We start from the raw sequence: 14429 nt of genomic DNA, 5'->3' as shown, positions 1-14429 counted from the left end.
GGGCTGGGCCTTCTCAGAGGGCGGCTGCCCGTGGTCCCACCACGGGCTCCCGGCGCCTTCCAGTCCTCCTCCATGGCCCCTGCCACTGCACCCCGCTGCCCGGGACTGGACAGCTACGGAGCCGAGAGGTTCCCCTCACGGCCTCCCCCCTACTCATGCCACCGCGCCCCACAGGCTCGGTTCTCCTGCCCCCTCACCCATGGCACGTCTAAAGCAGGTCTGAACGTAGAACTTAGACGTACAGCCGTGGTCGCTCCCCACATACACCGCGGTCTGTACGGATCGATTTCCAATCTTCCGGGTTTACGTGGAGCCAACAAAACCGCACAGAGGGCTTCCTGCCTGGGAGGCCGTCCAGCTTCCTGGTTACGTGCTCTGGGCCTGGGTCTGGGGCCCCCTGCTCAGCTGCTGGACGTTGAGTCAACCGTTGCGTGCCTCCGTTCCCCCCTGTCAAGTGCTCATGACGGGGCCCGTCTCAGGGGCTGCGTGTGGGAAACCGAGCGGCTGATACGCGAGGACGTGCTTGGAGGGGCGCCTGGGGGCTCAGCTTGGGTTCAGTTCGCGTCACGATCTCACCGCTCGTGGGTTCCAGTCCCACGTAGGGCTCTGTGTTGACCGCGCGGAGCCTGCTTGGGATTCTCTCTCTCTCTCTCTCTCTCTCTCTCTCTGCACCTGCTCTGCTCTCTGTCTCTCAAAATACATAAACAAACTCTTTAGAAAATGAGGCATGTGCCCACGCAGCTTCTGTCTGAAGAGCTCACAGCCGCGTGGGAGACGCGAACCAGTCAGCAGCAACGCCAGACGGTGCACGAGACGGCGGAGATGCCCACGGGATGCCCAGGGCGCGGTGGTCAGTGTCGTTGTTATGGGTGGAATGCGCCCCGAGCCTGGGCGCCTGGCATGCACCGGGTCACCTGAGGTGCACGGCAGGCCCCGGGGACGGCTGATGGGGGGGCCCTTCTTTACCCCAGGAGCAGGCAGAGGCTCATGCTGACTTCCAAGGCCCCCCTGGCAGGCGGTGACCAGCGTCCACATGGAGCTGACAGCCCCGGAGCCGGGCCCAGAACCACTCCCGCTCCTGCCTTTCTCACGTGCATGTAACCTGGGGGGCGGCTCGGAGAGGAAGTCCAGAGGCCCCAGAACTGGGCGAGGCTGAGAAGTAGCAGCCAGGCCTTGGGTCGGCTCCGCGTCAGGCTGCCGTCACTCGGGGCCGTTTCCGGAGTCCGCGGGCCTGGAGAGAACTCCAGACTTCAGAGGGAATGTTTGCCAGGGGTCCCCGAGGGGCTGGGCTTGGCCCGGGGTCGGGGGTGGGGGGTGGGGTGCAGGTGCCCGGGACGCCGCAGGGGAGGAAATGAACGGATACCCCGGCCACGGCCACGGGGCTTTTACACTTTTTCCTCTCTTAAAATTACACGTTTAAAACTGGAATCTCCCTGGCGTTTCGAGATGAGGCTCGGGGTTGAGCAAAGGCCCGGCCTTGACTTGTTTGCGGTTTCCACATTGACACCTGGTGGCCATTCCGGAGAACTGCAGGCGGGGACTGGGGCTTTTCCAGGAAACCGACCCCCAGCCTCCTCCGGTGGGGGGGGAGGGTAATCCCTGTTACCTCCACTCCAGGGGCAGGGGCGGGGTGAGACTGACCAGCCCAGACCTGTCCTCGGTCACAGCACCCAGCCCTCGTCCTCCCCGCGGCCCTCCCCGCGGCCCGGGGCGCGTCCCTTCTCTGCTCTGGGCCCCCTCCCTCCCCCGTCAGAGGTCCAGGCGAGGCCGAACCAGCTGGGACCGCTGAGGCCACTGTCGCTCACTGCCTTCCGGTCAGAGGGAGACGAGTCGGCACCCCAGCCTTCAGAGGAACACAGTCTGTGGTGCTTGGCGGACCCTCGCAGGGTTTCTTCCATGAGCGCCAGGTCAAGCCCCGGGCCTGCTGTTTCTGCCGGGGTGTCTGTGCGTCCCCGCGAAGGACACTTTGCGTAGCGGGCAGCCGCCTTGCCTTTCCTACCACATGGTGTCACTTCAGGGACCCCACTAATGCAGCCAGGCTCTCCTCACGCGAACTGAGTTAATGCTGAATTATTACCGCGTCTACGATGACGCTAAATGGTTATTCTTACCAATAAAGCGGCCACGTCCCTTTTTAAAATGCTCCGAGTGGTACCAAAGGACACTGTGTGAAGTTGCTGATGGAGAAAGCAATGGTTTCTGCTTTGGGGTTTTTTTTTTTTTTTTGCCTTTGGTGAAGGGACAGCAGAAAAAAATTACTTCGTCTGCTAAACCCGTTAGAGGGCCGGCTCTGCCCTCCCCACGTTCGGGCCTTTGGAGACTCTCGGGACCGTGACTACAGACTCAGACATCCCCTGGTCTTTGGTCTCCCCGCACCGCTCCCTCTGGGTCAGCCTTCCTTTCTCGTCCGTCCCTCTCCTGCCCAGAGTCTCGCAGCGACCCCTCACCGCCCGCCGAGGGAAACGCAAACTTGCACACCCTGCCTGTCCCTGTCCCTGTCTTCTGTCCCTCTGCCCCTCTCTGGCTCCGCGTCCCAGCCACAGGCGGCCGCCGTCAGCTTGCCAAACACAGCCCGCGTTTCCCCAGGGCAGGCGCTCCGGCCGACGCGGGGCCAGCTCGGCACCGGGTGTGGGGTGCGAGCGGGAAGGAAGTGGGGTCCGGTCCCAGGTTGGAACCGAGCGGGGTGATGGAGACAAAATCACTTCCTGGCTTGGACGCCCCCCCTGACTCCCACACGAAGGACGAGGGGAGATGGGGGAGGCTCGCGCACACACGCACACACGCGCACACACACGCTCACGCGTGCGGAGCACCTGCTCTCTCGTAACCAGGCTGGTCCAGAGCTGCCATTAGTCTCCTCGTGTCACAGGTGATACACCGATTCCCCGAAAGGTGGCAAGTGGCTGGTCCCAGCCCCGGGGCTTGCTGGACTTCTCCGTGCTCGCCGTGCCAGGAAGTCAAAGGTACTAATCAGTCCTGAAGTTGTATTTGCTACCAATTACTAAGCTCGGTTCCCGCGGGGCCGACCCCCAGCAGAGGACCGCACTGTGGCCGGGATGCGTCTACATCCACGGAAAACCCACCTCCACTTGGGGTCACACACCCCAGGCACCTCTCCTGCCCACCCTCCTGTGCTCTGAATCTCGGGGATGGGCCCCTGTCCAAACCTGGGCTCTGCCTTCTCGTCCTCTCTTGGCCTTAATCCACCCAAGTATGGAGTCCTCTCTCTCTCACTCTCTCTCTCTCTCTCTCTCTCTCTCTCTCTCCTTCTCTCTCTCCCTCCCCCCCTCCACCCTGGACATCTCTCTCACCCATCCTCCCTCCCCAGGCCTCCTGACACCTGCCTTAGTTCAGAGCCTCATCTCTCCCCCCCAGGACCCCTCTCCCTCCCTGCTGCTTCCATAATAATCTTTCTAAAGCAAAATCATGCCACTTTCCTCCTCAAAACTCTTTCAAAAGCGGACCGTCGCCTTTGAGCTGCAATTCGACTTCAACAATTTGACACGCACAGCCACCAGTGATACTCAAATTAGTTAACGACCTGCCCCGTTTTCCCTGAAAATCACGGGGCACCAAGCAAACAAAACAGACTGGCCACGGTGTCCTGAAGGCCCCTTGCTGAGCCAGACGAGAACCCTTCCTTCAGTTGGGAGGGGGTGTAGTGAAGTGCAGGGGTCCCCCCCTCCAGGGAGACGCCGGGGTTGCCAGGGGCACCTGTTAAGCATCAGCTCCATACGTGGCCCGCAGGAGCGGCCCCTGGCCAAGTCCCCGCCTCTCAGCAAAGCGACAAAAGCTGCAGCATAGGGACACGGAATGCCACCCTCCCCCACCCCCGGCCCTGGAATGCCCTTTCCAGCTCAGATGTCATCTGGTCCCCGGGCGCCAGTGACCTCCCTGCTCTTCCAGGGCCGGCTGGGCCGGAGCGCTCTGCGCAGAGGCTGGTCTCCTGCCTCCCTCGCTGCAGGATCTTGTCCCGTTTTCACTGTGTCCACCCCCCAACAACAGAGGCGGCACACCGGGTGTGGCCCACAACCACTGAGCCAGCGAGCGGTGGGGCTGGGGGAGCCTGGGGGCCAAGACTCAGGGCAACGACGCTAAGCAGCAGCCGTGAGCCCGCGGCTTGTCCCGTGTAAAACCCCCACGTAGGCACCGAGCACACAGCCGCCTTCTCCACCTGCTACTGTGAACCTGCACAGGAAGTTCTGAGTTACACACACACACACACACACACACACACAGAATTTGTGCTTCTAAATTTTACACATGCCTATTAAACTCCTATGTACACTTTTTAATTTTTTTAACATTTATTCATTTTTGAAAGAAAGAGACAGAGCATGAGCAGGGGAGGGGCCGAGAGATGGAGAGACACAGAATCGGAAGCAGGCTCCAGGCTCCGAGCTGTCAGCACAGGGCCCGACGTGGGGCTCGAACCCACGGACCGAGAGATCCTGACCCGAGCCGAAGTCGGACGCTCAACCGACCGAGCCACCCAGGAGCCCCTCAACTCTTACATACGTTTAAAAACTAACATTTTGAACATTAGAAAACACACGTTAATGCACTTTAAAGAGTAAGAAAATGATAGGCATAGAAGTTGTAAGCTTTTCTTTCCACATCTCGATGGGCCGTGTTGTGTGTCCCACACTGGAAGCCACCGCTGAGGTGCTGTGTGCCTTCCGGACACTATAACTACATCCAGAGCAAGAGGTCACTCTGCACAGAAAAGTCTAGGTGTCCACCAAAGCCCAGATCAGATGCTGTAGATTACTCATACAGCTGGAAGCTACCTTTAAAGGCACACAGTGCGTCTTCTATAGAAAAAAAATAGCTTTGGGGCACCTGGGGGGCTCAGTCGGTTCAGCATCCGACTTCGGCTCAGGTCATATCTCAGGGTTTGTAAATTTGAGCCCCACATTAGGATATGTGCCGGCAGCTCGGAGCCCGGAACCTGCTTCGGATTCTGTGTCTCCCTCTCTCTCTGCCCCTCTCCTGCTCACGCTCTGTCTCTCTGTCTTTCAAAAGTAAATAAACACACACAAAAATTTTTAATACATAAAAAAATACAGTATGCTTTGAGCTAAAAGGCAGCCCATGGAATGGGAGAAGATACTTGCAAACGACATATCGGATAAAGGGTTAGGATCCAAAATCGATAAAAAGCTTATCAAACTCCACACCAAAAAAACAAATAATCCAGTGAAGAAATGGGCAGAAGACATGAACACACGCTTTTCCAAAGACGACATCCACATGGTCAACTGACACGTGAAAAGATGCTCAACATCTCTCATCCTCAGGGAAATACAAATCAAAGCCACACTGAGATACCACCTCACACCTGTCGGAATGGCTCACATGAACAACTCGGGCAACAACAGACGTTGGCGAGGATGCGGAGAGAGAGGATCCGTTTTGCACCGCTGGTGGGAGTGCAAGCTGGTGCAGCCACTCTGGAAAACAGTAGGGAGGGTCCTCAAAAAATTAAAAAGAGAACTACCCTATGGCCCAGCAATGGCACAACTAGGTATTTATCCAAAGGCTACAAAAATGCTGATTCGGAGGGGCACACGCTCCCCAATGTTGACCGCAGCTCTATCGACGACAGCCGAATTATGGAAGGAGCCCAAATGTCCATCGACTGATAAATGGATAAAAAAGATGTGGTATATATATAACTATACGAAATACTACTCGGCAATCAAAAAGAATGAAATCTTGTCGTTTACAACAACGCGGCTGGAACTAGAGGGTATTACCCTAAGCGGAATAAGTCAGAGAAAGATAGGTATCACATGACCTCGCTCATATGTGGAATTTAAGAAACACAACAGGTGAACGCAGGGGAAGGGAAGGAAAACTAAGATAAAAACAGAGAGGGAGGCAAATCATCAGAGACTTCAATACAGAGGACACACTGAGGGCTGCGGCAGGGGAGGTGGTGGGGGGATGGGCTAGATGGGTGATGGGCACTGAGGAGGGCACCTGTTGGGATGAGCGCTGGGTGTTTTATGGAAGTGACGAATCACTAAGTTCTACTCCTGAAATCATTATTGCGCTATATGCTAACTAACTTGGATTTAAATAAAATTTTTTAAAAAGTAAGTTAATTTAAAAACCAAAATGAGAGTGGGGCGCCTGGGGGGCTCAGTCGGTGCAGCGTCCGACTTCGGCTCAGGTCGTGATCTCGCGGTCCGTGAGTTCGAGCCCCGCGTCGGGCTCTGTGCTGACGGCTCGGAGCCTGGAGCCCGCTTCGGACTCTGCGTCTCTCTCTCTCTCTGCCCCTCCCCTGCTCACACTATGTGTGTCTCTCTCTCTCTCAAAAGTAAATACACACTAAAAAAAATTATGATAAACACTAAAACATTCTTTTAAATAAAATAAATACATAATGATAAAAATAAAAAGATTGTTGCTTCCGCTCCAAATCACTTAAATGAAGATCTCTGGAGGTGGGCTCAAGCATCTGTGCTTCTTAAAGCCCCACCCCAGAAATGGTGCTTTGGTGGTCTGGCCGGCAGCTGGGCACGGGGCTTCCTCCTTGATCTTCAGGGGAGGCAGAAGTGCAGCCAGGCGGAGAAGCGGCGAGGAAAGCCCTCCCCGACCACCTCAAGGAAGCACTGCTCCCTCCTACTCCTCCTCACGCAGTGGGTCTCAACCCTGGCTGCATTAAATCCACGTTTCCGGGCCGGGGCCCAGGCACCAGTAATTGCCAGAGCTCTCCAGGTACATCCACTACACAGCCGCAGACGGGAACCACCACCCTGACTCCCAAAGCGCTTGCTGGCAAAGGCCTCCCTAAAGAGCGTCAACCCACATAGGCTTGAAGGAGCGTCTATGTAAAACACGTCTACGCCACCTGTGGCTTCCTGTCTGCCTCTTGGTAGATTTACGTGGGAGACAGCCTCCCGGCTCATCGCTACCCACAGGGCTGGGGGAATCTTCATCCCATTAAAACACCCCACATGTCACGGACCCTCCACGAAGGGCGAGGAGACGAGCAAACACGCGGAAGGCAACACGTTTATTTCATCAGGAACTTGCTGATCGCACGGGCGCCATGACTAAAGTGCCCGTTTCAAAGAGTAAAGGGGTTCTGCGGTTTGAAAATCATGACACCACAGCGTGACCAGGCAGGGAGAGGTCCTGGCCACCCCACCCCCTGCCCCCGAGTCAGAGGTAGAAATGAAAATACAAGGGGGAAAGCATTCGTTTCCAAGGGAAGGCCACGGCTCACAGCTCCACACTGTTGATTTCTTAGTACGTTGTTTGGTGGGGCCGGCGTTGGGGGTGGGGAGGGCGGATGACAAAGATCCCGTGTGGTTCTGATAGCTTTATCGCACACACATAGCTTTCAAAGGAAACACACTGTCCTCGTAGAAGCTGCCGCTACATGGGATCTACAGTTCTTCAGGAACTAGTGATCAACAAAGAGTATCATCCGTCACCTTCAAATACCACCTAGGAGCCATCTCCCCAGAGCCAGTTTCTTTTTGTGGCCCAGACCCCCACCACTAATTCAAGAATCTTCACACAGCCTTTGTTTTAATAGAGTGTTCAGGGACTTCTACGCCTTACTGAAAAATGGCTTGGGGCATGGCCAAGATCATCGATTTCTAGCAAAGCTACGTTTTTCCAGAGCGTACCTGGAGTCACTGCGCCCCGGGGTCCGTGGCCTGCTCCAGGGCTGGGGGGGCCTCAGCCAGTGGCTTGGGCAGGTCCAACATGGTGGACGAGTCTTTCCCGGGATTCCCGGTCACCAACATCCAACGGTTGCTCGGCTTTTCGACTCTGTGTGAATCCAGATGTGTGTGGACGGCCACCTCAGCTTCCTTCCCGAAATAGGTACTGGGGCAAGAGAGAAGGGACACGGGTTGGAAACGGGGTAACGGCCCTGGGTAAGCTGTCCACATCATCTTCAACAGCCTCTGCTCGGGGCTGCCTCTACAATACGTCTTTGCTGGATGTTTGACCTGCTCGGGCAACGCCGAAGCACCTGGGGTCCCATTATCGCTAAAATCCTCTTGTCAAAGGGGCGCCTGGTGGTTCAGCATCCAACTCTTTGTTTCGGCTCAGGTCATGATCTCCCGGTTCTTGGGTTTGAGCCCCGTGTCGGGCTCTGTGCGGGCCGTGCGGGGCCTGCTTCGGATTCTCTGTCTCCCTCTCTCTCTGCCCCTTCCCCACGTGTGCTGTCTCTGTCTCTCTCGACATCAGCAAATAAACTTGAAAACAAAATCCTCTTGTCAGGGAAAAGCTTGTGGGACACAAGGGGCTCCGGTAAGATTTGCCACACCACCAAGTAAGTCCTTGGTGACAATATTTCATCATCAAAGGACTTCTTACGTGGGGGCGGGGGGGGGGGCACCCTCGTTAAACCGAGCTGCCTTGCTCAGAGGCACAACCTCCACACCCATCATGGATGCGAAACCCTGCAGCAAAGTTCCTTCCGTACCTCAAGAAAAGATGCCTGTGGGCTGCTAGCCCCCGATTCGTGCGGCAGTGATAGATGAGGATCTTTGCATTTGCCTTTAAAGAGGAAGAGACAGTGCTGTTTGCATTATGCATTAAGGCCTCCGATTCCTGAAAAGCAAAAATTTGGAAACATACTGTATATTCATTTAAATTTCATTTAAAAAAAAAAAGAAGAAGAGAGGGATTGGGATGGAATAACCTAGAAGCCAAAGCGTACTGGATCAACGTCACACGTCTTGCAGGTGCACCCACAGCAGAATGTCGTAGGGCATTCAGAGCCACGTGGGAGCAGACCTTCCCCCAACGCGAGAAATAATCAGGGTGTTTTTAGGTGGAGAAGAAAAGGATACTCCTGATGTTCTATTGGGAAAAAGATTAAATAAAAACAAAAAGCAGGCATGGGCAAAGAAATCATAAATGACAGTGGCTTTCTCTGGGAGGTGGAACTTTGCTGGTTATGTTCGTGTTACTCGTGGTGCTTCTCTGATTTCTCCTTGAGGGAGCGTATGTTATGTTTAGAATCAGAAAAAAATAAATAAATAAATAACGTTATCATTTCAAACTCCTGGCCGCCGTAAGCTAAACGCTGTGGAGGGAGACCCGAGCGGCCCCTGACCCCCGGGGGGATGGGCCCGGCACCCACAGCAGGGCCCTCGACGTCACCGGCCGCGGGGTGCCCACGTCAGACCAGGCCACTTCCGCAACCCGGACGGTCGAGGCACAAACAAGACAGTCTGTGATCTCGTCTGAACACGGACGAGCCGTGAGCACGGTCCGAGCCCCAGCACAGCAAACGTCCGCCCCTCCGGGCCACCGCGGGCGGCTGCCGCTTCTGGACCGAGGACGGCGTGAGCCTCGCTCTGGCCCGCCCCGTCCGTCGCTAAGATGCGCTGAGATGCTCCACGGCAAACAGCACGGCGGACGTGCTCCACCCCGGGGGCACCGGCCGTGTGCGCACGGTAGCCCGGCCAGGGGTGAGGCGCCAAGCGGGGTCTGGGTCAGCAACGGGCCGGGCGCCCCGCTTTCGCACGAGCACAGCCGGGACCGTGGCACGACCACGCGCGAGCCGCCGGCAGCCAGGCACTGCTCCCGCGAGCGCAGGGGACGCACTGGCCACCTACTCCTCCCCACACCTCGTCAGGCAGCCGCCGTCTTCACCCGCGCTCCACGGGGAAGGAAAATGAGACGCTAACGGTTGCGACCATGGCAACGGCGAGCGATTTCAAGGAGAGCAAAGCCGGGCCGGGGGGCGCGTCGCCAGGGACCCCGCGTGCATTCTCCGTGCTAGAGGAGAGACCCTGGTGAGCGCGGGTCCGCCTGCAGAGCCCGGCAGAGGGGCGCACGGGGCCGGGCAGGCGCAGGTGGCCCGTAGCTGGGGGCCCCCTCCCGCGAGGCCACCCGGCTGGTCACCCCTTCGAGTCCCTGCCCGCTGGGGTTCCGCACGCTCCCAGCGACTCCCAGCAACCCCCACTCTGCGTCCGCGGGAGGCGTCAGGAGCCAGCAGCAAAGCGCCCGGCCAAGCGGACTCGCCTTCCCGTCAGGCCCGTGCGTGGGGCCCCAGTGCCGCAGGGCCCGGGCTCCCGAGAAAACGTCAGCAGTGGGAACAGGAAGGATGGCCCCGCAGGACCCAAGCTTCCAGGCCCTGCAGAAATTTTCTTCCTGGAAGGAAGCAGCTCATGACCCTCACCGTCCCGGGTGGGGGGCTCTCAGCCTGACTCAGGGCCGGGCGCCCAGCCTGTGTGTGTCGACAGCTAGCGGGGGCCGGGCGGAGAGAGCACACAAGTCACTTCAGGCCCCGGCGCGCTGAGAAGCCCCGATGTACAGACGGGAGGAAATCGCGTCCTCGGAACAGCGCCCGGGTCTCCCCCAGGCAGAGCTCACCGGAACGGGGGCGCCTTCGTATTCCAGGCGCAGCTGGGGGTCCAGGAAGGCGGCCTGCCAGCAGCTCAGGTAGGAGACCTCATCCGTCAGGTACGCCTCCTGGAGCAGAGATCTCTTGGACGACTTCTGGAGGGTCCTGTGGTCACTGGATAAATACAGCTGAAAAGGACAGCGCACAGATGAGCTGCGTCGCGCCGCTCGAAAGGCTGGGGACACGAACAGCTAACTGGCCGATGTCAAGGGCGTTCAGGAGCAGCTTCGGAAAACCCCTTTCTTGCCGACTTTTGAGAATACTCTGTTTTCCTCTGCCTTCGAGACGCCATCTCAGAATGCTGAGGCCGCCCACCGCCCCACCAGCTCCACCGCCTTTCCTTCCTTTGAATTTTGTTCGTGTTTATTTATTTTTAAGAGAGAAAGAGACAGCACAAGCAGGGGAGGGGCAGAGAGAGGGGGAGACTCAGAATCCGAGGCGGGCTCCAGGCTCCGAGCCGTCGGCACAGAGCCCGACGCGGGGCTCGAACTCACGGACCGCGAGACCGTGGCCTGAGCCGAAGTCGGACGCTCAACCGACTGATCCGCCCGGGGTTTTCCTTCCTTTGAATACCAAACCCTCTGTCTCCTCCTGATCCCGCCCCCTCTCCTCACTCTCAGGACCTAGGCCTGGACCACTATTTTTCTTCTGAGAAATAATTATGCATGAAACTTATTCCATGAAGCCAAGTGTCCTTAAAACCGTCACTGTCACAGCTATGTTTACTGTGAGCCTCGGAGGGGGGCCCACGCCCCCGTGGAGCTGATGTCCACACTTGGGATTTATTGAGGCCGCTCTCTGGCCACCTGTAACTGGGTCAAGAAGCACGCCATCCTGCAGAAAACTCCAAAACGTTAGTTGTTTGTTCGTCCTTTACTGATTCCCCTTGACCCTGAACCTGGAGGCCGTGTCTGCAGATTTCGGTAGGTTTTCATGTGCAAAGCTGTGCCGTGAGGCGCTACGGGGAAGGCAGTAACAGGTTGCCATCGTGAAGGTGTTTCCTGACGAGCAGGAGAGGGGACAGAGGAGGTGAGGGGGAAGCACCCGTGAGGCGTGGTGGCCAGAAGGGACGTGCAGAGCTGTAGGCAGGCACACGTGGGGACACGTGCTCTCCCAGGGGCTCACGAGAGCTCTGAGGAGGAAGCAGTGTGGTGCCGGGAGCCCGCGGGCAAGTTGACCGCGTGTGGACACGGGACATGTCACAGAGGGCCTTAAATGCCACCGTGGTGGCAGCACTTACCAAGCCTGAGCCCCTAAAGGATCTATCTGGCAGCACGCATCTACTGTGGTCTGAAGTCAGGACAGACCGGAGGGGTCAAGCCACGGGGGGCCTGGATGGAGGTCCCAGCACTGGGGATGAAAAGACAGGGCCAGGAGCACTGCAAAGGGAGAACCGTGGGCTTGACCACAAGCTAGATGTGGGCAGGGAAGCCGGCCGGGCCCACACAGGCAGACAATGCCGACGTCAAACCACAAACCCCGCTTTGTCAAAGAAAGATGATAACGACTCAGGAACAAGTCGAAAAGGTCGCGATTACCAGATTTTTTTAGGAACGCCCCGGAAATACTTGCTAATTCAAAGACAAGGTCCAGAAATATGAGAATTTGGGAAGAGAGGCAGTCGTCATCCCTGGAAAGAGAAACAACTGTCTGCCCAGAAGTCATAAGAGAACCAAGTGGGGGGCCCCTGGGGGGCTCAGTCGGTTGAGCGTCTGACTTCGGCTCAGCTCATGATCTCACGGTTTTTGCGTTCGAGCCCCACGTCGGGCTCTGCGCTGACAGCTCAGAGCCCGGAGCCCGCTTCAGATTCTGTGTCTCCCTCTCTCTCTGCCCCTCCCCTGCTCGAGCTCTGTCTCTCTCTGTCTCTCAATAATAAATGAACGTTTAAAAAAAGAGTAAGAAGAGAACCAACTGGAAAACCACTGGAAGCGATAGGAGTGAGTGACTTCATCAAAGGCGAGCATGAACATCAATGACTTTGTCACATTTTTGTTACAACTATGGTAACACCCAGTGGGAGATACCAAGAGACAACCTTAACGGGGATAGGCGTCAGGTCCACTTGAGGAGAACCACAAAACTTCACTGAGAGATAGGAAGAATAAATGAGTACACGGCGGGGCATCTCAGAAGAGCATGCGTGTCATAGAGCTACTAAACCCGTGAACTTGCAGTTTTACAGGCCGATCAAAACCGCCGCGTGATCTTTCTCCCCATCTGGGGGGGGGGTGGGCAGAGAAACTTGCAACAGTAGCTGCATCTAACTGAGACGTTCATTCCTAATGCGATACAGACGAAGAGGTGTGACAAGAGAGAAAGAGAGACAGCCCTAGAGCTGTCCGAATGTAGAGTATACCGCTTGGACAAAAGTACACAACTTGAGCTCAAAGCGTCCAGACAGGAAGCTGAGAGAGCTCGTGGATGTATGGGGACTTCACGGGTGCTATGCAAGGCATGGGTCAGTGAGGAAAGAGTAATTATTCAAGAAATAACACAAATGTGGCTCTTTAGTCATTGGGGGGAAATCACATGTCTGCACGGAACCCTGTATCAGAATAAATCTCAAGCGGCTAAGGAGGACCTGGGGCGCCTGGGGGGCTCAGTTGGTTGAGCCTCCAGCTCTGGATTTTGGCTCAGGTCATGATCCCAGGGTTGTGGGATCGAGTCCCACGTGGGGCTCTGTCCTGAGCATGGAGCCTGCTTGGGATTCTCTGTCTCTCTGTCTCTCTCTCTCTCCTGACTCCTCCCCCACTCTCTCTCTCTCTCTCAAATAAAAATAAATCCATTAATTAAAGAAGAAAAAACTCCAGGGCACCTGGGAGGCTCAGTCAGTTGAGCATCGGACTTCGGATCAGGTCATGATCTCGCGGTTCGTGAGCTTGAACCCCACGTCGGGCTCTCTTCTGTCAACGCAGAGCCCGCTTCGGACCCTCTGCCCCCCTCTACCCACATGTTCTCTCTCTCTCTCTCTCTCTCAAAAAAAAAAACATTAAAAAAAAAAAAGAAGAAAGCAAGAAGAAATCCCAGCACAAGGTCAACTTGAGCCATCAAGAAGTCGATACAAGTTTCCCTTTCTGTAGTATCTCTGGGGCAGGGGCAGGAATTGCAAAGGGAAACACTGATCCGTTTACTCAAAAATACGGTAAAACAACTACCATGTCAAAGCCAAGTCGCCAAAAAAGATAAATAAATAAAATAAAATAAAATAAAATAAAAATAAAAGCCACATAGCAGGTGGGCAGGAAACATTACCTGCAAAATGACAGAACGTTATCGTCTGTGGAAGGGCAGGTAATAAACGCAAATCAATGCACAGGCGGAGAAGAGATAATTTATAGGAGACAAAGGAGTTGGGAGAGTTAAGGAGAGAGTGGAGGAGAGAGAGGTAGGGAACAAAGGAGGGAAGGAGGGAGGGAGAGAACAGACTATACAAGAAAGTAAGCCAAAATGTTAGGAATGTTAATCTCTGCATAGGACGACTGTGACTTACGCCCCTCCTTCAACGATTTGGTATTTTCTCTACTTTCTACGTTTCAAATCAGGCTGCAGCCGACCATCTGTGGTGTAGGGGTTCGACTGGCAACGCTGATTTTTCTTGGTAGCACAAGAGGCAATAATGCTACACGATAGTGATGGAAGCTGTGATTCGGGGAGAGACGGTGCGGAGTACCCAGTCCGCCCGCTTAACGGCTGAGCGACCCGGGGCAAAATCACCTGACCTTGTGCCTCGGTGTCCCCATCAGTAAAATGGGCGTAAAACGGTCCCTAGCTCACACACTTGTTTGGATATCGAAGTGAGTTCATACAAGTGAGGCAGTTAAGCATGTAGCAAGGTGCAACAATCCCACGTTATAGACGACAAAGACTCAAGAAAGGTCAACAACTTTACCCAAAGCCCCACCCCATAGATCGACATTTCAGCTGGAGTTAAACCCACATGTAGCTGGTTCTAATCCCCAGGGGAAAGAGAAAAGTCAAGTTTAAAAAAAAAAAAAGGATGGGGCGCCTGGGTGGCGCAGTCGGTTAAGCGTCCGACTTCAGCCAG

General features: G+C 55.8%; 1 protein-coding gene across 3 annotated transcripts in view; it reads right to left on the bottom strand.

The window, feature by feature from the left end:
- Positions 1-7005: 7005 nt before the first annotated feature.
- Positions 7006-14429, bottom strand: part of CFAP161 (cilia and flagella associated protein 161) — a 14210-nt gene continuing 6786 nt past the window's right edge. For 2 of the 3 annotated variants that reach the window (XM_040493478.1, XM_040493479.1), the window contains exons 7-9: positions 10354-10512; positions 8453-8526; positions 7006-7848 (exon numbers count right to left, since the gene is read on the bottom strand). In XM_040493478.1, coding sequence (XP_040349412.1) covers positions 7653-7848; positions 8453-8526; positions 10354-10512 — 429 coding nt within the window. In that variant the 3' untranslated portion in view covers positions 7006-7652. The remainder of the gene's footprint in view (positions 7849-8452; positions 8527-10353; positions 10513-14429) is intronic. The other variant, XM_040493480.1, reaches the window with a different exon arrangement.

Source organism: Herpailurus yagouaroundi, unplaced genomic scaffold (genome assembly GCF_014898765.1).
Source record: "Herpailurus yagouaroundi ecotype Mexico unplaced genomic scaffold, PumYag 185, whole genome shotgun sequence".
In the NCBI taxonomy this organism is placed as follows: domain Eukaryota; kingdom Metazoa; phylum Chordata; class Mammalia; order Carnivora; family Felidae; genus Herpailurus; species Herpailurus yagouaroundi.
This window is presented reverse-complemented; position numbering and strand designations above follow the sequence as displayed.